Source organism: Staurois parvus, unplaced genomic scaffold (assembly GCF_062004578.1).
Source record: "Staurois parvus isolate SC_StPar_1 unplaced genomic scaffold, SC_StPar_1.0 ptg000672l, whole genome shotgun sequence".
Classification (NCBI taxonomy): Eukaryota; Metazoa; Chordata; class Amphibia; order Anura; family Ranidae; genus Staurois; species Staurois parvus.
In genome coordinates, this window is record NW_028318468.1 from 2,458,330 (window position 1) to 2,482,661 (window position 24,332).

Consider the following 24,332-nt stretch of genomic DNA (forward strand, 5'->3'; position numbering starts at 1 on the left):
ATGGTCAGACAGGCCCTTGCACTACATAGTTGACAGTAAAGCTAAAGGAAGTTGAATAATAAAATTGTATAATGTATGACCAGCTTTGGTATTATGAGAACATACCTCTGTTCAATTAGTTTGTAACCATGTGGGCAGGCACTTGCACTACATAGTTGTTTGGAGATATAGGAAATTGCACAATCAGATTGTAACATGCATGGGGAGATTGAACACAACCCTTTACTCTATAAAGCTTTGGGGTGGATTTACTAAAACTGGTGCATTCTGAATCTGGTGCAGCCGTGCATTGGCTTCTAGGCTTAAACTGAATGTAACACTGAATTTGTGCTACTTTACTTGAAGTAGCATGATTTCAAAGCCGTGGACCCGTGCAACTTCAGGTGCAACTTGCCTGACATCTATGTGGCTTCATGCACAGATGTCAATGCAAGTCGCACCTGAAATTGGGGAAAATAGTATAGGAACTACTTTCAAAATCAGTGCAACTCCGACTCTGATTTGAATGGTTCCTTTTCTGGCAATAGGGTGTAACTTGTCATGCGATTTGGAACAGTCAAATCACATACCATGTTGCACCAGTGTGAACCAGAGCTTATTGTCAAAGCTAAAGTTAGAAGCTGGTTGATTACTGTGCACAGCTGCACCAGATTTTGTGTGTACCACTGTTAGTAAATCTCCCGCATTATTGGATGTGTGCACGTGTTACATATTCAGAGCAATACAAATATCTGAGTCTGTGTACTAGCAGACATGTAGCCACTTGCCTACGGGGCACTTATACCCCCTTCCTGCCCAGGCCAATTTCCAACTTTCAGCGCTGTCACACTTTGAATGACAATTGCGCTGTCATGCAACACTGTACCCATTTGAAATGTTTATAATTGTTTTGAGACAGATAGAGCTTTCTTTTGGTGTTATTTAATCACCTCTGTTTTTTTTTTGCAAAACAAACCAAAAACATCTGAAATTTTTGGAAAAAACGTTTTTTCTTAGTTTCTGTTATAAAATTTTGTAAATATGTGATTTTTCTCCTTCACTGATGTGTGCTAATGAGGCTGCAGTGATGGGCACTGATAGGCACTGATGAGGAGGCACTGGTAGGTGGCACTGATGGGCATTGACAGGCATCACTGATGGGCACTGAAAGGCAGCACTCATATATAGCACTGATAGGTGGCACTGACAGGCAGCACTGACTGGCACTGTTAGGTGGCACTGACTGGCACTGTTAGGCGGCACTGATAGGCAGAACTGATGGGCACTGATAGGCGGCACTGACTGGCACTGACAGGTGGCAGTGATTGGCAGCACTGATAGGTGGCACTGACTGGCATTGATAGGTGGCACTGACTGGCACTGATAGGTGGCACTGAAAGGCAGCTCAGATGGGCACTGATATGTGACATTGATGTGCACTGGTAGGCACCAGGGGCGGACTGAAAACTCATGAGGCCCCCGGACAATAGGGGATCATGGGGCCCCTGTGTCCTTGCCCAAACTCAAAAAAGCTTATGAAAAAGGTACCAGGGGCATCTCATGGGGCCCCCTACTGACCCCGGGCCCTCAGGCACTGCCCGAGTTTCCAAATGGTCAGTCCGCCCCTGGTAGGCACTGATATGTGACATTGATGTGGCACTGCTGGGCACTGGCAGGTGGCATTGATGAGCACTGGCAGGTGGCACTGATGGGGCTACACTGATCATCAGGGCACACTGATAATCAGTACTCTGATGATCAGTGTACATGTCCCCTCTGAGTAATGCCAATTACCGGCTCTCCTCTCCTCTCGAGCTGTCAGCGTGACAGCTCGCGAGGAGAGAAATGCCAATAACTGGCATTTCCCTATTTACATGCGATCAGCTGTGATTGGACACAGCTGATAACATGAGAGAGCCGACGTCTTCGGCTCTTTCTATTGATCGGTGATCCGTTGTGTCCCAGGGACACAGCGCACCACCGATCGCGTGTTTAGAGTGTGAGGACGTCATATGACGTCCTCCCAGAATGAGAGAACCGCCTTGCCATTTAAGGAAATGACAAGCGGGAGGCGGTTAAAGTCAGCTAACTAAAGTAAAATGAATCTCTGTGCAAACAACTAAATGCACAGATGAAATACGTATGAAGAGAAGCAAGCCGACCAGTGAGCAAATCTTCTGTGACTCTGCTCTCCCATTCCATCAGCATGCTCCTTTCACTGCTGCACAACTAGCTATGCTGCTTCTTCTTTCCCCAGCCATAGCAATATAGGTTGGTCACATTTATTTGTAACCAATGTAAGTATTGGTTACTTTTATTTGCTAATTCCTACTAGTGTTCTCTAGAATTGTCACATTGTATCTGTTGTTACAAAGACTATGTAATTTCTATGCTCCTCAGCTTCATCTAGTGGCCATAATTCAGTATTTTACTTCTGCCCATAATAAAAAACATTCATTCAGAACATAGGCTAAATCAGGGGTAGGAAACCCCTTGAGAGGTGGAGATCTATCTGAACAACATGAAAGAGATCAAAGAAAAAAAAAAAAAGAAATTAACTAGCAAGGCCTAACTAAATAGTAAGGAAAATGTTGAAAAATATATTAAAACAAATCTCACTGTAAACATAAAAACTTTTCCTACCTTTAAAAGTGGACAGTCAGTCAGTAGGGCAGTAGGCGGTGTCAGTAGGGCAGAGGTTGTTGTCAGTTAGTCAAGCACAGGTTGATGTCAGTAGAGCAGTGGATGGTGTCAGTCAGCAGGGCAGTGGACTGTGTAAGTAGGGCAGAGGTTGGTGTCAGTCAGTAGAGCAGTGGATGGTGTCAGTAGAGCAGTGGACAGTGTCAGTAGGGCAGAGGTTGGTGTCAGTAGGGCAGTGGATGGTGTCAGTAGGGCAGTGGATGGTGTCAGTAGTTTTTATTTTTATAATTTTATTTTTCACAATTTTTTTAGGAGCCCTGTTGAAAGGGGAGCACTTCAGGGAGGAACAAGGAAAGAAGGAGGAACAAGGATGGGTGGGGCAGCAGGGCAGGCAATTACTAGAACTGATCCCCTGGATTTTCCTCCTCCAGTAGCTGTATGCTGGTTGGAGGGTGAAGAAGAGGAGCTCCAGGAGGACAATAAAGGGGATCATCAGAAGGCAGGTATTTATAAAATCTGAACTCCCAGCAAGAGGTTGGGGATTGGGATTTTTCTGCCCCCCAGCTACCCTTGTGTCCTAAGGTGGCTGCCTAACCAGCTGTATGCTGGGTGCCAGTGTCTTAGGTCACCGGGGGGGGGGGGAGAAAAGTCCTAATCTCCAGCCACTTACTGGGAATTCAGATTTCTAAAATGCCTGTCCATGGGAAGGGGGGGACACTGCTGGTGGGGGGAAGGGGGGGCTAGAGGTCACTGCTATGGGGGAAAGGGGGGTAGGGGACACTACTGTGGGTGGGGAGGGTGATATGAAGGGCAGTAGAGGAAACTGCTACGGGGGTGGCCCTGCCCATAGCAGTGTCCTCTGCACATCACCTCTCCCCCCCCCCCCAGAGTGTCATCTGCCCCCCCCCTTTCCACCAGCCTCCTCTGCTGTTGCTGTCATCCTCAGTGCAGCACAGCTTAGGACGGAGGGAGGGAGGGAGGAAAAGCTGGCCAAATGAACATTTCATATGAATAAGCTCCTCCTCCTCCTGCCCTCCATCCTGAGCTGTGCTGCCTTCCACTCTCTTCTGTGCACTGAGGATGACAGCAGCAGCGGAGGAGGCTGGGGGAAAGGGGGGAGAGGGACTGACACCTAAAAGGCGGAGGTTGACAGCGCAGGAACCTGTTCAGTCTACATGTCACCTCTTCATGGTCGATGGGTTGCTGACCCCTGGTCTAAAGAATATTCAGGTATAACCCATTCACACTGGATGAATGTACATGCAGATTCACTGGATGAATGGCTAAGCAAATTATATTTATAAATACAGCTCTTTATGTCTTTTATATTGTATATGCCTGGAGTTTAGCCATGTTCTGTATAGTCAGACTTTTTTCATCTGAATAAATATGTTTGAAGGCAATGTAATATACATATCCATAATAAAATGCTGTGAAATAAAAAAAAGTCATATACAATTCTGAGAAAGGAGTAAATGAATGTTATTAAAATGAATACTGCATACAAAATGAGTGATAATAAAGGCTCTTTTTAGTTTTCTTAAAATAACAAACATGTCATAGTTATGTGCTCTAGGTAATGGTTTTGTATAGAGAAGCCCTGATCCTCCTTCTTCTGGGGCCCTTCACCGGCACTATGGATTTCAACACATTGCTGAGTGCCCCCTGAGCAACCCGCTTACTCTAGGAGTACTCATGCATGCTCACTCCCAAGCTGCCTCTGTGTGTCCATAAGACACACAGAACACCCCACACTCCTTGTCACTGGCTGTGTGGCTCCTGCATTTGAGCCAATGAGGTGCGAGTGAACCGAGAGAGCCTTGTATCTCGTGCACATTGCTGGACTGAGATTGGGCTCAGGTATGTATTTAGTGGGGCTTTGGGGGGATGCTGCATGCAGAAGGTTTTTTTACTTTAATGCATAGAATGCAGTACAGTAAAAAAAAAAAAAAACCTTCTGCCTATACAACCACTTTAAAGAGAACAGACAATCTTCTGCACTATTTTTTTTAAAAAGAATGTCACTTACACACAGTTAATTTCTTAAAGTATTTTACAAAGCGACCTAATGAACTTGCAATGTGTTTTTCATTTTTGGTTGGCTTAACCATGTACCTCCTTACTAAAAAGTGCCAAACTACAAAATAAAAAGATCTTAAAAATGGATGGACACTAGATACACTGCATGAACTAGAATTAAATGGGGAAATTTATTGTAAAATATAAGTAGGTATTTATATGTCATGCTGTCTACTACCTATAATTATATTTATTAATGGGGTTCTTTTCCTGAAAATAAATAAAAGTCAACAGCCAAAATCCTAATAAAAGGACACTAACCTGTCCAGGGGTCTGGCACTGTCCTCACCCAGGCTAGTTCTTCACTAGTCTTCGGGTCCCAGCATTCTTGTTGTGGGCATCCGGCTACACTGTATTCAGTTTCACAGAACTGCACTGGTGAATAGTCCCACAGTCTTCTGGGACCTGTGATGGCACTGTTCTCACCCAGGCTTCTGACCCAGAAGACTGTGGGGAAGGAGGAGGGGGGAGGCCTAGGCAATCCAAGTTCTTTCCCTCCTCTGGACAGATTGATAGCAGTGGAAGCCATTGGTTCCTGCTGCTGTCAATCAAATTCTGTGATGAGGGAGCAGGGGGGTGGGGTCAAGCTGCACTGTCTATGGGGGCACTAATCAAAGAGGTGGAGGTAAGAGCTCCAACAGGGGACCCCAGAAGAGAAAGATCAGGGCTGCTCTATGCAAAACCATTGCACAGAACAGGTAAGTATAACATATTACAAAAACATTTATAATCAATTTGAAGCATGTCACCTACAATGGTCTCCCTCCAGGTCTGGCCCACTGAGATACACAGTAGACGTTGATTCGCTGTGTCTGCATGAACATCCAATCACTCCCTTTGTATCATACATACATTGCCCTCAGCTGAAGCGGACTGGTGGAAATTGTGGGGACAGTTGGTTGAACTGGGAGATATCTCTGGACGACAGTTATTTCACTGCTTTCATACATTCTGCAAGCAGACATAGATGTGATATTTTGACTTTATTCTCCATTCATACCTGTGCATTTTAGGTGTGCTATGTTAAAGAAAAAATTATTTCTTGCTGCAGTTTGATGCTCTTCATCAAAATGCTGGCTATATAGAGTTCAATGGCATCTAAGCTTCCATTGTTTTATGGATGCTTTACATCAATGCTATTTTTGCTGTACTTTCTGAAAATTGCCCATCTACCTGTTCCCAATGTACTCCACGTACTTGTTTTGACTGCCCAATTGATCATGAAAAAACTTGCAACAGGAGGTGCCAATTTCCAGTGCATCGCTTCATATAGACATACCTGGGCAGTGTGTTTTTGAAAAAAATATATACTTTATTGTCACGTTCAAGTTGTGATGTCTACAGTAACCAGAAACTTATGTTTAGCTTAATACAATTATTACAGTGTGAAGGAAGATGATTACCTGATGCAAATTTGAGGTTTTTGTTGACAACATCCACAGGACCGAACATGTCCAAAGGTTGTTTCCATAATCCCTCTGAGCCTACTGCTAGGAAATAAGGCTCTTCCTCCACTGAAAAAGATTGTGTAGGCATTAGAGTCATTTCACACTCATACATATGCATTTACATGTTTCCTAAGCAGATCTAACACTACGTGAATTTCATCCAGTTACTGGTGAACTAGCCAAAATTTGCTTCACGAGTGGCCCTGTTGCCATTTCCCCATCTAACATCCTTTTAAAAAAAAATTTAAGGAACCAGACAGAAATGTTTCAAGTGACGAGCAGCTGCATCCATTCAGATGCAGGTGCTGTTTGGGTATTCTGAAAGCTGCCACTAGGAGCTTTGAAAATACAGTGGGTTCTTCCCATGGCCTGAATGCAAAAGTGTATAGCCAGCTTTACATGCATATTGTTGTTTCTTGTTCACAAACTGTATTTCCCACTGGAATACAAGTGGATGGATGATCCAAGAATATCTTCGCTTAGAGGGTGTTGTAAGCTTTTTATTTCCCCCTTTCTCATGTCCCAGCAGTCTAGAAATCCCAGATAAAAGTTGTAAAAACTCTGTGTAGATCGACTTTACCTTCAGAAGGCAAATCTACAATGCCTGTATGCAGAAATTCTGCTTGCATATAATAACATCATAGTAGCTCACTTTCCAACTTTCTGGAATTTGTATTATGTTTTGTTGTTTGGTTGAACTAAAAAAAGTGAACAATGCAACCTACCACCATTCACACCATATATATATATAAATAAATATATATGAACTGTTGTTGCTAGATTGCTCTGATGTATTTAAAGGAGAAGTATGGCCAAAGTTCTTTTGGCCATATTTCTCCTATGGGTTTTAGGAGTATATGTAATTCTGCATTCCTGTGACACAGATTCAGCCAACAGTGGGCTGAAGTCCACTGCCAGCTGATGTCACAGAGCTGGTCCAGGCTTTGCAGGGATCCCAACAATAATGTTGTGATCCACCAAGACTCCTGACCAGCAGCTGCCTCAGCCTCTCAGTGGGTTGCTGAGAGCTTGAACCAGCCACATCTGCCCCTCCACAGCCCAGAGCTCTAGTGAGCGCTAGAGGGGCAGATCATAAAAGGACTGACAGTCACTGCTCTGTGCTCAGAGCAAACTCAGGAACTGAGCGATCAGTGGACTTTGATTGCTGAGTTCTTAGTGTAGAGCCAGCAGGGGACAGCTGCAGCATCAGATTGATGCTGCAGGTATCTAGGTCAGTATGTATGTGTAGCACAGACCCCAAGCCAGTCCCACAATTTGTCCCAAGTTCTATTCCCTATTGGGGCACAGCAGCCAGGAACACAGCAGTTTCTCAGTCTCTCCACTTAATAGTTTATTTTTTGGGGGGTATATTGGTTGAAGAACTGGGGTGGAGAATATGGTGAGCCTTGGGATACTCCAGAACTAATTCAACTTGAACCGAGGACACTCTCTAGTAAAACTAACTTCTTCAAAGCAGGCCTCTAATATAAGAAGATGTGGACAGGGGGATCCCACAATGGAAGCAGTCCTAAGCCAGAAAACTACAGAACAGTCTCTTACAAAAAAAAGGTCAAAACAGCAACAATCTTTCCAGATCTCTCTCAGGCCTTTATTCACTGTGTCCCTGTATACATGGATGCCTCCTTCCAGTATCACACAGACCCTGTACAATGGGCCTCCCAACCAGATCCTCAGTAGACTTTAATCCAGACAGTTCTTCTAGTTTTAGCAGCTGGTCCCAACAGCTCTCCCTGAGCTGGGACTGTGTTGAACCACTCGCAGGCTCCTTCTGGATGGCCCAGGAGAGCAGACAGCCCCTCCGAGTTGGGTCTTTCTCCATCAGGCAAAGGTCCCTGCTGTTCTAAACTATTTATGCACACCGCCAGCCCCTGTTGATCACCCTCTTGACCATGAATTGACTGAGTCAGCATAAATATTTATGCTGCCTATTTCCTTACTTCACACCTATGTTCCAGAACAGCCCATAGAGTTCTGGATTGCAGGGAGGAGCAATCAAATAATTACAAATAACTATATCATCTGAACTCTTCACAGCTGCCATATTCTCACAGTATTTTATTTATAATATACCTGTATCTAATGTGGTTCCTTCTACAGGGTTTGTCCATTGGCTATCCCCAGCAGGTGATGATGCCCTTACAGTTATCTGGTATTTGGTTGATACATTTAGATTTGCAAAAGTCATCATTGTAGAAGTGATATTGGTGAAGACTTTTTGTAGCCCAAGTTTTTTCAATGATATTGAAACACTATAGGTCCACCTTTGCCAAGAAGCAGCACCTTTTATTAAAAAAGGAAAAAGTATTTTAAGTTATAGCATATTTCATCAGCTGGCAAGATTCATGAAGGTTATCTTTAAGGATATAATAATGATTACTTTATACACAATCACTTGCGATTGTTTCATCAGTAATTTATGGAATCTATGTAGAAAGCCATCAGACATACCCACCAAAGAGATACCATAATAGTTTTGAGTCAATCTTATTTCTTTTGTTTTTTAATATTTGTTTTACTATCCATGTACAATCTTTATTTTTCAAATAAAGATATATTGCATGATAAATCATTCTAATAGCACTATGGGATAGCAAAAGAGACAACACATAGTAGAGCTTGCTTTGCCGATCCATTTGTCTGACTGAAATTTCAGGCTCTGATAAATGGTGAGCCACTGCTATGCTTATTGAGCTTTGTTAACAACAAAATCTTCAGTTACCGTAAGTCTAAAAATGATACAGTGCTTCTCAAAAGAAGACAAATACTTTACCTGCTAGTTGGCTGTAAGACTACTTAAAATGTAATATTTTATATGTATTTTAAAATATATTTCATATATTATTTAAATTTTTAGCATGGACCACTGTATAATATTATTATTATTATTATTATTACTACGAGTTTATATAGCGCCAAAGGGTTTGCTCAGCGCTGTACAATAGGGGGGGACAATACATGGCACAGTACAACAAAGACAGACAGCGTACGAGGGGTAAGAGGGCCCTACTCTTACGAGCTTACAATCTAGGAGGGAGGGGGTAAAGGTACAGTAGGAAGTGGCTGGGGGGGATGAAGTGGTAGGAGGAATGAGGGAGGATGGCCGTTAGGTGAGGGTGGGGTAGGCTTCCCTGAAGAGATGGGTTTTGAGGGAGCGCCTGAATGTGAATAGAGAAGGCGACAGTCTGATGGATTGGGGCAGTGAGTTCCAGAGGATGGGGGAGGACCTGGAGAAGTCCTGCAGTCGTGCATGGGAGGAGGAGACCACACAATCAGTATGCATTATACTGTATATCCCAAGGCCCTAGTATATTTCTGCCTAAAGGAAACCAGTGCACATTCTGGGAGCAATGTAGCCTTAGAGTCACCATGCATATTTTTTTGTTATACCAGTAAAATTTTCTCCAATCACTAACTACTGACATTTTTCTGTTTTAACCACTTGCCCTCCAGAGGATTTGCCCCCCTTCCTGACCAGGCCATTTTTTGTATAACGGCTCTGCATTACTTTAACTGACAATTGTGCGGTCATGCAACACTGCACCCAAATTAAATTTACATCCTCTTTTCCCATGAATGGAGCTTTTTTTCGGAGGTATTTAATCGCCTGTACGTCTTTTTTATTTCTTGCGCTATAAAAAAAAAAGGCCGACAATTCTGGGGAAAAAAAAACAATATTTTTGACTTTTTGCTATTAAACATGTCCAGTAAAGAAAATGTAAGAAATAAAATTCCGTCATAAATTTAGGCCAAAATGTATTCTGCTACGTCTTTGCTAAAAACAAAATCCGACTATGTAAATTAAGTGGTTTATGTGAAAGTTATAGCATTTCCAAATAGTGGTATTTACACTGGGAATTTTTTTTTCATTTTTCATTTTTACTAGTAATGGCAGCGATCAGCAACTTATAGCGAGACTGTGGGACTGCAATGGGCATTCTGACACTGGGGCGAACTGACTTGGTATTACTGACATCCCCAGTGACACCAATACAGTGATCAGTGCTAAAAAAAAAGCACTGACACCGTACTAATGGCACTGGGCAGGAACGGTTTTAACATGTGGGGTGATCAAAGGGTTAAATGTGTGCTGTGTGCCGTTTTACATATTGGGCTGTGTTTGTGCTTTGTATGGCTGTGCTATGCAGAGCCATGCATAGCAGTGTGCAGGAGCTGACAAAGGAGAGAACTGTTTGGTTTACAAGCAGCTCCCCCCTCCTGTGGCAGATGCTCAGCAATATCTTGGCTTTATCTCCATTTCTGCCCGTTACACCTATACAAGAAATAGAAGGGGGGGAGTGACACAGACCAGGATAGGATGTACCAAATTAGGGCTCTGCCAGAAAAAGAAAACTGATAGAAGCTCTTATCATTCCTAATCTCTCCAAGATGACAAAAAAAATTCTGATTGGAGTTTGGCTTTCAGAATGGGAAAATGTGTTGCCCGTAGTACCTATCAGACTCTCTTTTCTAGGGCATAAAATAGAAGTGAACTGGTTGGTAAAGGCAACATTTCCACAACTACATCCAGCAGGTTTAATACATTAGGTCCATTGTGTCTTTAACCTTATACTGGACTTACTGGAGCCAACAGTCAATTTTGGTGACTTCCATAGAACTGCAGCAGACTGAGGACCAAACACTACCATCACATGCTCAGGGCTGCCAGGCAGAGGAATAGGCTGAGCAGACTTTCCATACAAAAACATGTTACCAAATCCGGATAATGGTGGAGCTGCCAAGTCACAAGACACTAAATATTCATTGTACCAGTATTGACCAGCAAGGACTTCTTCATAAAACACAACATTTCCATCTGTGAACATCAAGGAGTTGTCGAAATAAAGGAAGCTTTTAATTTCTGTTATTGAGGTATCTTCTATTTTTCTAAAAAGTTGATCATTACTTCCATCCAGAAAAACAGACAATAGGTAGAACATCCCTGGGCTAGAGCTATTCAGATAAATCAGCCTCTTGGATTGAACACTGATCATGAAATCAAGGATGTCAGTGCTGTTTACAATATGCTCTGTGACATTACTATGAAGTAGAGAATGAGGGAGGACCATTCTGTGAATGCCATCATCCAGAAGAAGGAATAAGTACCTAGGAAAAATAATAAAGATTTATTAATGAATATTTATGTGCTCACTTTTACAGACCCACCTTATTCTAGTAGGGTCTACCTACAGTATATATTACATTTTAAACATAGATAGCAAAGATAAAAATCCCACAGCAGTTATATATCAGCTAACACTATCTACTAAGTAGTCCTGATTCCAAGGCTTACTACATAAGGGATTCAATTTGTATTAGAGCAGTGTGCACTGCAAGCGTTTACAAAGTGTTTGCAAATGTTCAGCAAGTATCAGCAGTTTCTTGAAGTACTGACACCTTCTTAACACAGTTTGTAATACAGCAGCAAGCTTTAAAGTGATATTAATTCCTCAGTTTTTTAAGCACTTTCCGTATCTGATCACTTACTGAGTAAGCAGCTTCTTTATTTTTTAATTCTGGCCTATGTTCTAGTCTAAGCTAGTGCCATAATGGCCACCCCAGGTTTCCTGTTTCAGGGTGTCTCCTTTCTCTGGCAGGATCCCATGGAGCCACCCTTGCATGCAGGGACTAGACTTGACTGCCTACATTGTGTGCATCAATAGGAGCACACAGCCCAATAGCCTAAGATTGTAAGACACTCCCCTGCTCCTCCATCCTCCCTTCTACAAGCTAACAGACTAACTCAAGACTGCACTGTCAACTGCTAACCCATTTCTTTGAAAATTGGAAACTCAAGAAAGCAGCACTGAGAGAGCAGGAACTAGTAGTATTAAAAGTGCTCGGGTAAGAATTTTGACAAATACTTTACTAGGGAATGTCTTTTTTTATTATACTTATTACTATTTATTAATACTGCTTTAAGTGGCTTTGTTGAAGCCTTTAAAGTACACTTCTGCTTCCGTTTGGGTAGGTTAACACAGATCTTAATGGTAGTGCTTTAACATATCACAGGTCCCAGGAGACTTCAGGTCCAATCACAAGGGGCAGTATGATTCATACATGTGCTGGGAGGATCCAGCTGTGAAGCTGCAGGAAGTCACAGCCGGCTTTCCACATCCAAGATGGCCACACTGGGATCCTGAAGACAGGCGAAGAACTGGCCCAAGTGAGGGCAGCGCTGGATCCCTGGACTGGTAAGTGCATGTTTGTTTAAAACTAATTTATGGTATTTGCAGCTGGTAACTTTTATTTATTTATTTTTTCAGACTGAAGATCCTTTTTACTCACATGCTTCATTAATATAAACTGTAGTACCAGTTTCCGTGAATAGGAGTTGGGGGGGAAGGGTAGGCATAGTCTGCACTTTTGGTGAGTGCCTGTGATAGCTCCCTTAGTTGTTTTAACCCCTGCCGCACCCGAAGATTACAAGAATGGAGGTGGGGGGGGGGGGCATTTTCACTAAACCAAAAGGCAGCTGCACAATGGACATTTCACACTGAAGGTAAGTGCTGATTTTTTATTTTTTGTTTTAACTTAACTTTAAAGTCTTTAACATGTTACTAAACTCAGGACCCTGCATTCACAATATCTGGTCTTCCACAGTACACACAACATGGAAGTGCAATTATTTTAGTAAATGTAAATTGCTAAATACCTTTTCTCATCAGCAGTAAGAGCAGTCTTGTGACTTCAGGAGAGCACATGTTAATGCTTGGAGGAGGAGTTTTGATTTTGCTCTAGGAGGATGCAGAACCCCTGACCTCTGTCTGGACAGTGCTGATTGGCCCTGTACTGATCATATGCACTCTCCCAAGAAAAAAAACCTCTGTAGCATTACACCAAACTGAGCATGTGCAGAGTGGTTCCACATGATATTTCTTAACAGGAGATAAGAGGGTGACACTGGGAGAAGGGGAGGATCAGAGAAGTCATGATCAAACAGTCTTTTTACACAATGCAGAGGATTAACCCCTTAGGTTCCACAGTGAGTATAACAAGCATGCTTTACTGCATATACAGACGTGGGTTTTAAATAAAGCTGCTTTGATGATGCTTGCTGAAAGCTTTGCAAATGCTTTGTAAACGCTTTCTGTACACACCAAATTTGTGCTTCTGTATGAGATGTTTAATTGTAACCTACAAATCTAAATAAGCTATAAACTAGCAAAACCACTAAAGGAGGAAAGTAAGTCAGTTACACACAGAGAGAGAAAAAACATTTCACATATTATCATTTTACTTGAAAAACTGCTCATGTATAAGCCAGTTTACAGAAAAAGGACAGTTGTGTGTTATTTGTAAAAAGAGTAACAGAGCATACCCATTATATGGATCAACTGCAATCTTCTTGGGCTTGAAAACATTTTGTAATGGCATCTTATAAGCAGCTGTGCAGTTTAATAAATCACAACTATATATCTAGATAAAAGAACAAGAAATTCATTTTAACATACCAACATTAAAGTGTACCTAAACCCATTTGGGGCATGTCTGTAAAGTCAAAAAATATAATACTTTTATTCTTTATGTGTAGATACTTACCAGAAGAAAACTGAGCTTGGAGAAGCTGCCTTCTCCCTCCCTCCTCCCTAGCTCCTGCCTAGTTGAAGAAGATGTAGAAGTGATAGTGAGCTGCTATAGTTCGCTGTATTGTTCCCTGCACAGTGGCAGCTTCCCCGTTGTGTGCTGTCACCAGGGCTGTGGATAAAGGGGTACCACCAGTCCTTCTGTACGGGCCCAGGCCAGCAGGGGGGGCCCAGGCAGCTGGGTGAATCAGATGTGAGCAGGGAGGGACAAGAGATCTGTATGGCTTTCTCTGCAGCAGCTGAAAGCTGGCTTCTTCTATTCTCCCGTCCCACCAGCTTTCAGCTGCTGCAGAAAGAGCCATGCAGGGGATCAAATTTGCACCCATCACCTTCCCTGTGCACCAAGTTTCCCCCTGCTGCCCAGGCCCCCCTGTGTGCCCCCACCCCCACAGTGCTGCTGGCTTCCTTCCTTTCCACCAGCAGCAGCAAGCACACAGGATAGAGAGCGGGGAAGGGGACCAGTAAATATGTCACATGTGCCAGCCCCTTTCTTTCCTGAATGAACACTATGAGTAATCGATACCAACACAAAAATTGTCTGCCCCCCACGGACAACGACCAACACAACCCCCCCTCCCTCCTCCAGCGGAGAAAGCCTGACATTGACCAACAACACCCCTGCCCCACACTTGTCGGGATAGCCTTCTACTACCCCCCCTTCCCCGGGCGATAGACTTCGGACATCCCCAGGAACAAGAATCAGGCTCTACATACACCATCAAGCAGCCCGCAGCCTCTCTCTGATCCCACCTGGTTCCTATGATGCGCGTATCCCTTCTTTCATCCCTTCTTTTGGGGGAGGTGCTGCCCCATGAAAAATGCCGCCCTAGGCAAGTGCCTTGTTTGCCTTGTGGTAAATATGCCCCTGCAGCTTTAGCCCTAGTAGATGAGACTCTGGCTTTAAGTGGAAGTGGAAGGTAGAGGAGCACCACACCGAATGCCCAAAATACAAGTAGTCTGCGGAACGGGCAGTCATCCCCAGGCACACACTATCCTAAAGGTTAGTACTGCTTGCTGCGCTGTCCAACCCCTTTTAGCCACAGCAGTATCAGCCTATCATAGAGTCTTATATTCTGCTAACAACAAGGCTGGACAATGTGCCTGTGCCCTGTTGCCTACACCTATACACCCGAGTCTCATGCACTGGGGCTGAATGTGGCTTTAAGCGTGAGCTAGTAAGACCATATGAAGTATTCATTTTTGTTAGTCTTCTTTGACTAAATGCTGACAGTTATGGCAGAACAATATATCAATTCCCCATGGTCAATGTTGTTCCTAGTTCCTGTATTTTCTAAAACAGCCCTATATACATAATGTGGGAACTGTCACATTATACAGATGGGCTTCAAACCTGAAACAAACACTGTACTGGAGACTCAGTTTATGAGTGATACCATTGGCATAGCATCAGACAAAATATTAATAATAAAAAAATGCATCTATGGCAAACACAAGTATTGTCCATACAGACATTTTAATATGTTTGACTCTTCAGCTTTCAGGATACGATCAACAATAAGTAAAAGTTCATGTGTTCAGTTTTTGACTTGACTTCCCTTCTTTGCATGGTAATGAGCACCTTAGGGAGACATACATGAAAAAGTTCATACCTGACTGTCCATAATGAAAAACATCTTATGATATAACCAATCCACACATAGTGAAGTTATGCTTTCATAACCAGTATATTTAATGCCAAAATCAGAATAATCTGACATGTTAGCAGTTCCTTTCATCCAAATATGATTTTTCTCTGAAAAGTAGACCACTTGGGCATAGATATTAGCAGAAACACCTAGAAATACAAAAATAAATGGTTTAGTCTGATAAAAGACAATTGCAAGTAAATGATCAACAATGTTAAACAACAGATCCCAATACCCAGCAGTTGCTTTACATATTTGCTAGGTAATACAGTTACTGTATTATGCCTCTGTGAAGGTTTTAATTCCTATATATTCTGGATTTACGGAAACAGGTTTGGTTTTGAAGATTTGTCCCTAGATATCAATATACATGAACACTTTTGAATCAGGACTGGGCATTACTGGCCCAAAAGACTTTAATAGGAGCACCTGTAAATGCATGAAGCTAGTATTTTTGTAAATTTTTTTAGATGTATTGAAACCACATGAAATATGCAATTCTAAAATGCTCATGTTTGCTTTTGGGTTTAATACTGCTTTAAGATACACTAAAAATATTGGGATGCCTGCAGGGGTGGACTGACAACTCATGGGGCCCACGGGCAATAGGGGAACATGGGGCCCCTGTGTCCTCACCCACACCCAAAAAAGCCTATGAAAAAGCCAATGAAAGGTACCAGGGGTATCTCATGGGGCCCCCTACTGAGCCCGGGCCCCCGGGCAGTGCCCGAGTGCTTGAATGGTCAGTCCGCCCCTGGACGCCTGCCTTTACACACATGAACTTTAACGGCAACCCAGTCTTAATCTGTAGGGTTCAATATTGAGTTGGCCCACCCTTTGCAGCTATAACAGCTTCAACTCTTCTAGAAAGGCTGTCCACAAGGTTTAGGTCAGGCACTGATGTCGAGCAAGAGATCCTGACTCGCAGTCTCCGCTCTAATTCATCCCAAAGGTGTTCTATCGGGTTGAGATCAGGTCAAGCCAGTCAGGTTGCTCCACCCCAAACTCGGTCATCCATGTCTTTAAGAACCTTTCTTTGTGCACTGGAGCGCACTCATGTTGGAACAAGAAGGGGCCATCCCCAAACTGTTCCCACAAAGTTTGGAGCGTGAAATTGTCTAAAATGTCTTGGTATGCTGGCGCCTTAGGAGTTCCCTTCACTGGAACTAAGGGGCCAAGCCCAACCCCTGAAAAACAACCCCACACCATAATCCCCTCCTCCACCAAACTTTACACTTTGAACAATGCAGTCAGGCAAGTATCGTTTTCCTTGCAACCGCCTAACCCAAACACATCCATTGGATTGCCTGACAGACAAGTGTGATTTGTTACTCCAGAGAAAACGTGTCAGGAATGGACTTGCCAATGGTGGTGGGACTCACCTGCCTTGTGGGCTGCAGTACCAAGGCTGGCCAGGGGGTGCTCTCAGCAGCCAGAATCTCACTCCTGCAATCAGGCCATCACCTGAAGCTGATTGCAGGAGGTGTATTTAAGCAGGACCAGGCCTGTGATCAGTGCCTTGGTGTATGTTTCTCATGAGCCCCTGTACCTGCATCCTGTCTGCGTCCTGCCTGATTCCTGATTCTGCTTGATCCTGACCCTGAATAAACTCCGCCTGTCCTGACCTCGGCTATTCCTGACCACTATCCAGCCTGCTCCTTTGGTACCTTGTCTGCCTAATTGTTCCTGACCCGGCCCGTCTGACTACGCTCACTACTCTGCCATCCATCCATCCTGCACGGATCCAGTCATCCCTGCTCACACCTTCTGCCTCTTCACATCAGGCTTGCTACCTGCATATACCTCTGGCAGATCCCTCTACCACTAGCAGGTGTACTCAGGGGCCACGACCTGGTTCCTGTCTGCTCCAAGTCCATCCCCACCATCAGGGGCCCTGGTGAATAAGCAGACTGGGACATAGACTCCGTGCCCTTGGGAATCCTGTCCCAAGGACTGCTAAAGGTACCACCAAACGGTCGTTAACAGAACCATATGGCCGGCCTGACCATTCCACCTCTCCAGCCCTGACTACGCCTATGTTCCTGCACATACTAAGATTAGTAGAAGGTTGGTTTGTTTACTGTGCGTTGTATATGTGGGTGGCTAAAAATAAGTATATTGTTATTATATCATTCCTGAAGCCTGTTACTTCCCTGTGTCAGTCCACACACCTCTGGTCACACCCGGATCCTTGACAAAACGTCTCCAAAGTTTGAGAGTCCAGTGGTGGTGTGCTTTACACCACTACATCCGACCCTTTCCATCGCACTTAGTGATGTAAGGCTTGGATGCAGCTGCTCGGCCATGGAAACCTATTCCATGAAGCTCTCTAAGTATTGTTGTTGTGCTAATCTGAAGGCCACACGAAGCTGGAGGTCTTTAGCTATTGATTCTGCAGACAATTGGTGACTGTTCTGAACACTGTGAGCTTCAGCATGCCCTGACCCTGCTCTATCATTTTACGTGGTCTACCGCTTTGTGGCTAACTTGCTGTTGTTTCCAGTTGCTTCCACTTTGTTATAATACCACTAACAGTTGACTGTGGAATATTTAGTAGCAAGGAAATTTCACGGATGGACTTATTGCACAGGTGGCAACCTATCACGGTACCACGCTTGAATTCTCTGAGCTCCTGAGAGCGACCCATTCTTTCACAAATGTTTGTAGAAATAGTCTGCATACCTAGGTGCTTGGTTTTTATACACCTGTGGCCATGGAGGAACACCTGAATCTAATGATATGAAGGGGTGTCCCAATACTTTTGGCAATATAGTGTACATTATGCAGGAATAGCACATTGTGTCACCTTCAAGAAACCTGCTCTGAGAAATGCCATGCAGCTGTTGCTGGAGTGCATGCATGTAGACAAAAAGTGGTTTTAAAGAGACTGCTGGTGCTCAATAGAGCTGAGTTGAGATTGTAAGCTCCAAGGAGCAGGGCCCTCGTAACCCTCTTGTATTGAACTGTATTGTTGCTGTATTGTCTCCCCACTTTATTGTAAAGCACTGAGCAAACTGTTGGTGCTATATAAATCCTGTATATTAATAATGCAAAAAAAAGATGAAAACAAGCATTTAATTTACAAAAATGTCAAATGTTTTTGATATAGTATTTTACCAAATAAAACATAATTCATTTAAGTTCAGGATTTTTCTATTCAGCTTGTCTTTCTGTGCTGGCAGTTTTAGGAAATTACATGGATGACACTGGTAAATACAGTGGGTGCTTGAATAGCACAAAAGAAACAGTGTGATATTAGGATGTAAAACACCCTGAGAGCATATATTTAATAGTTAAAGATGGGCATTTAAAGTGTAGATAAAGCCAATTTTTTTTTAGTTTTGGATTGAATGTGAAAAGGTTAGAACCTTTGTCTTTTTTTATTGTTGTCTATGTGAGACTCCCCCTAACACTTAGGGCTCGTTCACACCATGGAGCAGAGACATCAGTTTTTCTGCATGCGTTCTGCAAGGGCACACCAAAATCACAGAGATCAAACACACACAGGGAGGACTGTGTGTGGTTTCTTCCCCCTCACCCTTCTTCTGTCATCAGAGGGGAGTATTAGTATTAGTATGATGCAGTGGCAGGGCCAAGCAGCTTGCAGAGGGGTCACCAAGTTGCAGGCAATCAGTGAAGAGTAATGTGCAGTAACCTCTTACAACCAATGGGTGAGTACCCATTGGTTACCAGTTGGCTTAAAACCATATATAACCGTATCAGAAAGGACGAGCCCCACTTACTGCTGATTCTGCCTGGCGCTGTAAGACACTGAGCTTCATGCAGAACTTCCTCCAGATTATCCCTCTTTTTCAAAGTGTTGTTTCTGGAGAGGAAAAGCCACTGTGACTTATCTGGATCTAAACCGATGAGATAAGGAGATTAAAAATGACAATGTTATTGGTCTTGGAACCCAAAGCACAGATGCGTCTACAGCATTAAAACAGGTTCTATTGAGTATTAGACCACAGAATGTTTTGAATAATCCCATGGAGCATCATCCGTCTACTGGTGTTGCCATGACTACTCTACGTATGTGTATGTTTATTTCCAAAGGATTTGTAAGATTTCTTATCTTGGTTAGCTTTATATGGTAGCTTTGATAGGCATGTATTGAATAGAAATAAAACTGCTTTGTGAGAAGTGATCACAGCATTCTGCACAAAGAACAGGTGCCATTCCCTATCTAAATGGACATTTCTTTTCCAACACCTTGTTCACCCTTTGACTGGTCATCCCAATGTAGATTCTGTCACTAGAGCATTTTCTATCATTACATGGGAAATAGGTTTATATTTATTAATATTTAATTGATAAAAAAGTAGCAAAATGATGAACAAAAAAATAATGTTTAAAGTAGAGCTCCACTCACCCTGTCAAAAAATAAAAGTCAGCAGCTACAAAAACTGTAGCTGCTGACGTAAAAAACAGCCACTTACCTGTCCCACGATCTCACGGTGTGTCCCCCGCAGCCCGTTTCACCGGCCGTCCTGTATTCCAGGAGGTCAGCATCTTCAGAGTGGGCACCTGTCTGTGATAGCTTGTGGCTTCACAGCCGGGTACCCACTGCGCATGCGCGAGTAGCGCTGCACTTCATGAATGGTCCTGTAGTCTTCTGGGACCTGTCACGTGTCCCAAAAGACTACAGGGAGGGAGGACACCTTCCGATCACCTAGGCGATTGGACCGGAAGTAAGAGCAGGTACCTGTCAAATTCTGGTACCAGCTCCCCCGCCTCCCAAAGGTGCCAATCCTTAATGGGGAGCGGGGGAGCAGTCCTTAAAGCAGAACTTCCACTTTTGGGTGGTGCTCTGCTTTACGTTTGTGCGTAATTAGAGTAGAAAAAAAAGCAGTTTTACTTTTTTTCCTTTTGCCAAGCTTTTTTTTTTTTTTTAATTAAAAGCTAAACTCTGGGATAAGCAAATATTGTTTGTATTTTTTCCACATCTGTGCAGTAATCCATTGTGAATCATTTCCTCCACTCACCGCTGCTCTCTCTCCTTGTGTACGGTGACTGGTCTTGTCTCCATCCCCCACCCTGTAGTATTCTGCAAGCAGCCTGTAGTGGGTGGAGTCTGCTGGGTCCCTCCCATAGCTCTGGTTTCTGCATAGGCTATGTAGCGCACAGCAATGATGTCACCTCTACTTTTATCTGGGTTTGCAAAGTCTTTTGGTTCAGACAAAATGGATTTGTACCTTTTGTGGTAAATAAAAGTTTTTTGCCATCTGTGACCTATTGGGGCAATGTCCCTTTACTTCCTTTCCCATACCCAAAACAGGAAAAGTGATGGAATTCCTGGTTGTCATCAGAACTACTGCCCTCTTTGGAAGATCTTCTTTCCAGGACAGGACTTGGAGAAAAAACAGGCCTGGGCATTTTAGACTGAGCAGCCCAAATGTTTGTTTGTTTTTTTTAACAAATTACAAATAATAAAAACTACAACTTTCTCAGTGTCTTTTAGGTACTGTATATTTAGCCTTCTTCATATGGAAGTAGAAAACAGAATCTGGCTAAGCACATCACACAAAAGAGATTCTGTTTTCTGTCTTCCTCCATTGGGTTTTTACAGGCAGCTACCACTGTGTGCTGGCATCACGTTCTGCATTTCTTTTTGTAACTTTTTTGTAGTATACACTGCAGGATTGTAAAACACCTTTGGGTGCCCCAAAGAGAGCAGCAACCCGGCGTGCATAGCGCTCCACAGCAAACAGTGGGTCTGGACAAATTGTGGTAATAGTGGGAGGGACTTAAAGGGGCATGGTTAAATAAAACAAAAGCATCTAGCATTGGCTTCACGAACTTGCCTAGCCTGGCCAGCCACGGCTGCTCGGTGTTTCACAGTCTGCTGTTCTGCTAATTCCCCCTGTCTTCTAGAGGATTCTGGAAGCATAGTAGGAGGGAGAGAACAAGCAGCCTGAATATTTATGAGACTCCAGCCAATCCCTGGAGAGGTGTGCCCAGAAGATGGAGGCAGACCCCATAAGTGGTCTGAGCCCTGAGCAGCAAAGCAGTGTGTTCCTGGGTACAGTCCTGCAAGATGAGACCACTATGCAGGGGTTCCACCCAGGGGCATATTTGCCATGAGGCAAACAAGGAGCTTACCTTGGGCAGCAATTCCCCCCCCCCCCCGGGAAGAAGGAACACGGATTGTCCAGCATCGCACTGAGGAGGCTCCGAGGGACACTGGGGCTGAGCAGCAGGCAGAAGAGTGGAGTGAGGGGAGCCAGGGGAGCAGCCATGAGACTCCAGGAAGGGAGCTGGGATTCCCCCGGAAGAAGGAACACGGATTGTCTAGCATCGCACTGAGGAGGCTCCGAGGGACACTGGGGCTGAGCAGCAGGCAGAAGAGTGGAGTGAAGGGAGCCAGGGGTGCAGCCATGAGACTCCAGGAAGGGAGCTGGGATTCCAAAGAGCTGTGAAGTGTCTTTCTCCTCTCCCAGGCGGTGGGAGGTTTTGTGCGGAGGGGGGGGGAGTCACAGGTGGGAGGGCTGGTGGGTGGCGGCATATTTTTTGTGTTGCCTAGGGCAGCACAAAAAAACTTAAATACACCACTGGTTCTGCCCCCTGGGGCAGAAGTCTGGGAGGAAGTTAGCCCGAAATCACCAAGATTCCAGCTAGGCTTAGTTGGGTGGCCTATTTACAAGTCCTAGTCTAAGGAATTGGGTCAAGAGAAGGCTATTGGGAGAAAGCTGGGGGGGAGCTGTGAAGGAGAGCCCAAGTTGTCCAGAGGAGGTGTGAGTCTACATTTTCCTCACTAGGAAGAGCCTGGTGTATATTGGCAGGAGGCAACTGATGATCCTGTGGCTAAGTGAGTACACATCCCCAGTGCTACAGAGTGTGACAGTGCGGTGCTTTGAAACTGTGGAAGGAGTACAGGTGAAAATCCCAGTAGATCAACAGTTTTTGAAATACTCAGACCAGCCCGTCTAGCACCAACAACCATGCCACATTCAAAATTACTTAAATCCCCTTTCTTCCCCATTCTGATGCTCGGTTTGAACTTCAGCAACCCATCTTCACCACATCTAGATGCCTAAATGTGTTGAGTTGAACAGGTGTACCTAATAAAATAGCCAGTGAGGATAGATAGATAGATAGATAGATAGATAGATAGATAGATAGATAGATAGATAGATAAAAAAATAAACAGTTTCTACTTTTCCTGCAGTTGTATTTTGTACCTGGTAGTCCTGGGGTAGTAACATTGGCATCTGCTGCAGGTCCTTCTCCTTGCTCATTTACAGCAGTGATGAAAAATCTACAAAAATATCAGAGGATATAAATTTTAAATCAAAGCAGTATATTTTTACATTTAGCACCATTCATTTCCATATCAAAACAGTGCATCTTAAAAAAACTCCCCATACATTGCAAGTGCCAGCTTGCCATCCAAATTCTCATCCATGTCAAAAATAAGTTCCATTTTTTTATTTAAGACTATTAACCCCTTTGTGTCTGAGGGTAAAACAAATGTTAATGCTTGAACACAATTTTGCAACTTGTATTAGTAAAACTCCACATATCAGTTCAACTACTTTGTGCATCCAGGTGGCTTATACTTTGTTTTTAAGGAAAAATTGGAAAAATTCTTTTGGTGGTAAATGGTGATGGATACCTCCTGATTTTTTTTTCTATTATCAAAGAAAAATAGCCCAAAATAATAAAGAAAATTCATATTTTTAAAATGTAGCTGTATATTACTTGCTATTACCATAACTTACCACTAAAGTGCAACCAAAAACAAATTATCCTGCTCCTAGTGATCGTAGCAATACCACATACATGTATCTTATTTGTTCTAACCCATACTATAGCCTAGAAACAATAGTGCACAATGTGTTGCTTTTTTTTTAATCCTACCTAATTGTTTTGATTTTTACACACTTTTGTTTTTTCAACATTTTTCTCCCCTGGAAGGAGAGATAGATACAACTTATCTTTATCTCCTTGCAGAGGAAAAAGAAAACAAATGGGCAGCCATGAATGATAACTGTCACAGTTGCTTTTGCTCTAAACAGCATTTATTTAAATCTGAGTTCAGCTTTAAAGCAGTAGTAAATTGCAAGAAAGAAAAAAAAAGTCCCCTGCAAGGTAATGTCACACTGTGCTTGTATGCATCGCATACTAGCACATTATGTAAAATTTACCTTAAAACGCGCGGGAGTCTCGGGCCACGGAACACAGCTCTGAAGAAACGGCACGGGTATGCCGTTGCTTCAGAGCACATGCACCAGCTTTAGGAAAGAGAATATCTCCTAAACAGAGCACATTTAGGAGATATTTATTTTACCTACAGGTAAGCTTTAATATAAGCTTACCTGTAGGTAAAATAAAAAAAAATGAGTTTACTACAACTTTAAATCAGTACATAGTTATTATCACATTTGTACTGTATTATATTTAAATTATTGTTGTTCATTTAAATATTCAGTTGAAATTTTTTCATTTAATTTGTCTCTATGTTTGAGGATTGAATGTGGAGTTTGATAAAAGAGCATTCTAATGCATCACAGAATAACCTTCAATGTTCATTAAAATTGCATGTGAACTTTATTTATAATTATAATTATTATTATTTTGTGTTTTTCTATTTTTTTTTTTTTGCTGGAAGCACTTCTCTCTTGAAAGCTCTTGCTATATACCAAATAAAAGCATTCAAAAAGGTTAAGATACAGGAGATATCCATTTTGGTACTCTTCCATCTATGGTTATAAATATTGCCAACATTGCAACTGTATTATTTAAAGCTGGACTTTGGTGAAAACTTTTTTTAGTTTTTGGATAATAAAAAAAAAAGGTTAGTGCATTTGCATTAGGTTAGTTTTACATTTGAGCAGAGGGAGGCTTGAATATGCGTACAAAAAAGTATGTTAGGCACATATAGACAACAATAAAATATTTCAGAGGTTCTAACCTATCCCTACCTTACTAAAAGT

General features: G+C 42.9%; 1 protein-coding gene across 1 annotated transcript in view; it reads right to left on the reverse strand.

Moving 5' to 3' along the window:
- ROS1 (ROS proto-oncogene 1, receptor tyrosine kinase) overlaps positions 1-24,332 on the reverse strand; it is a gene marked incomplete at its 5' end in the record, with an annotated part of 184,708 nt that overhangs the window by 140,977 nt on the left and 19,399 nt on the right. The window contains 7 exons of the mRNA XM_089652162.1: positions 6,102-6,212; positions 8,238-8,447; positions 10,747-11,270; positions 13,486-13,583; positions 15,361-15,545; positions 19,140-19,256; positions 22,578-22,654. Coding sequence (XP_089508288.1) covers positions 6,102-6,212; positions 8,238-8,447; positions 10,747-11,270; positions 13,486-13,583; positions 15,361-15,545; positions 19,140-19,256; positions 22,578-22,654 — 1,322 coding nt within the window. The remainder of the gene's footprint in view (positions 1-6,101; positions 6,213-8,237; positions 8,448-10,746; positions 11,271-13,485; positions 13,584-15,360; positions 15,546-19,139; positions 19,257-22,577; positions 22,655-24,332) is intronic.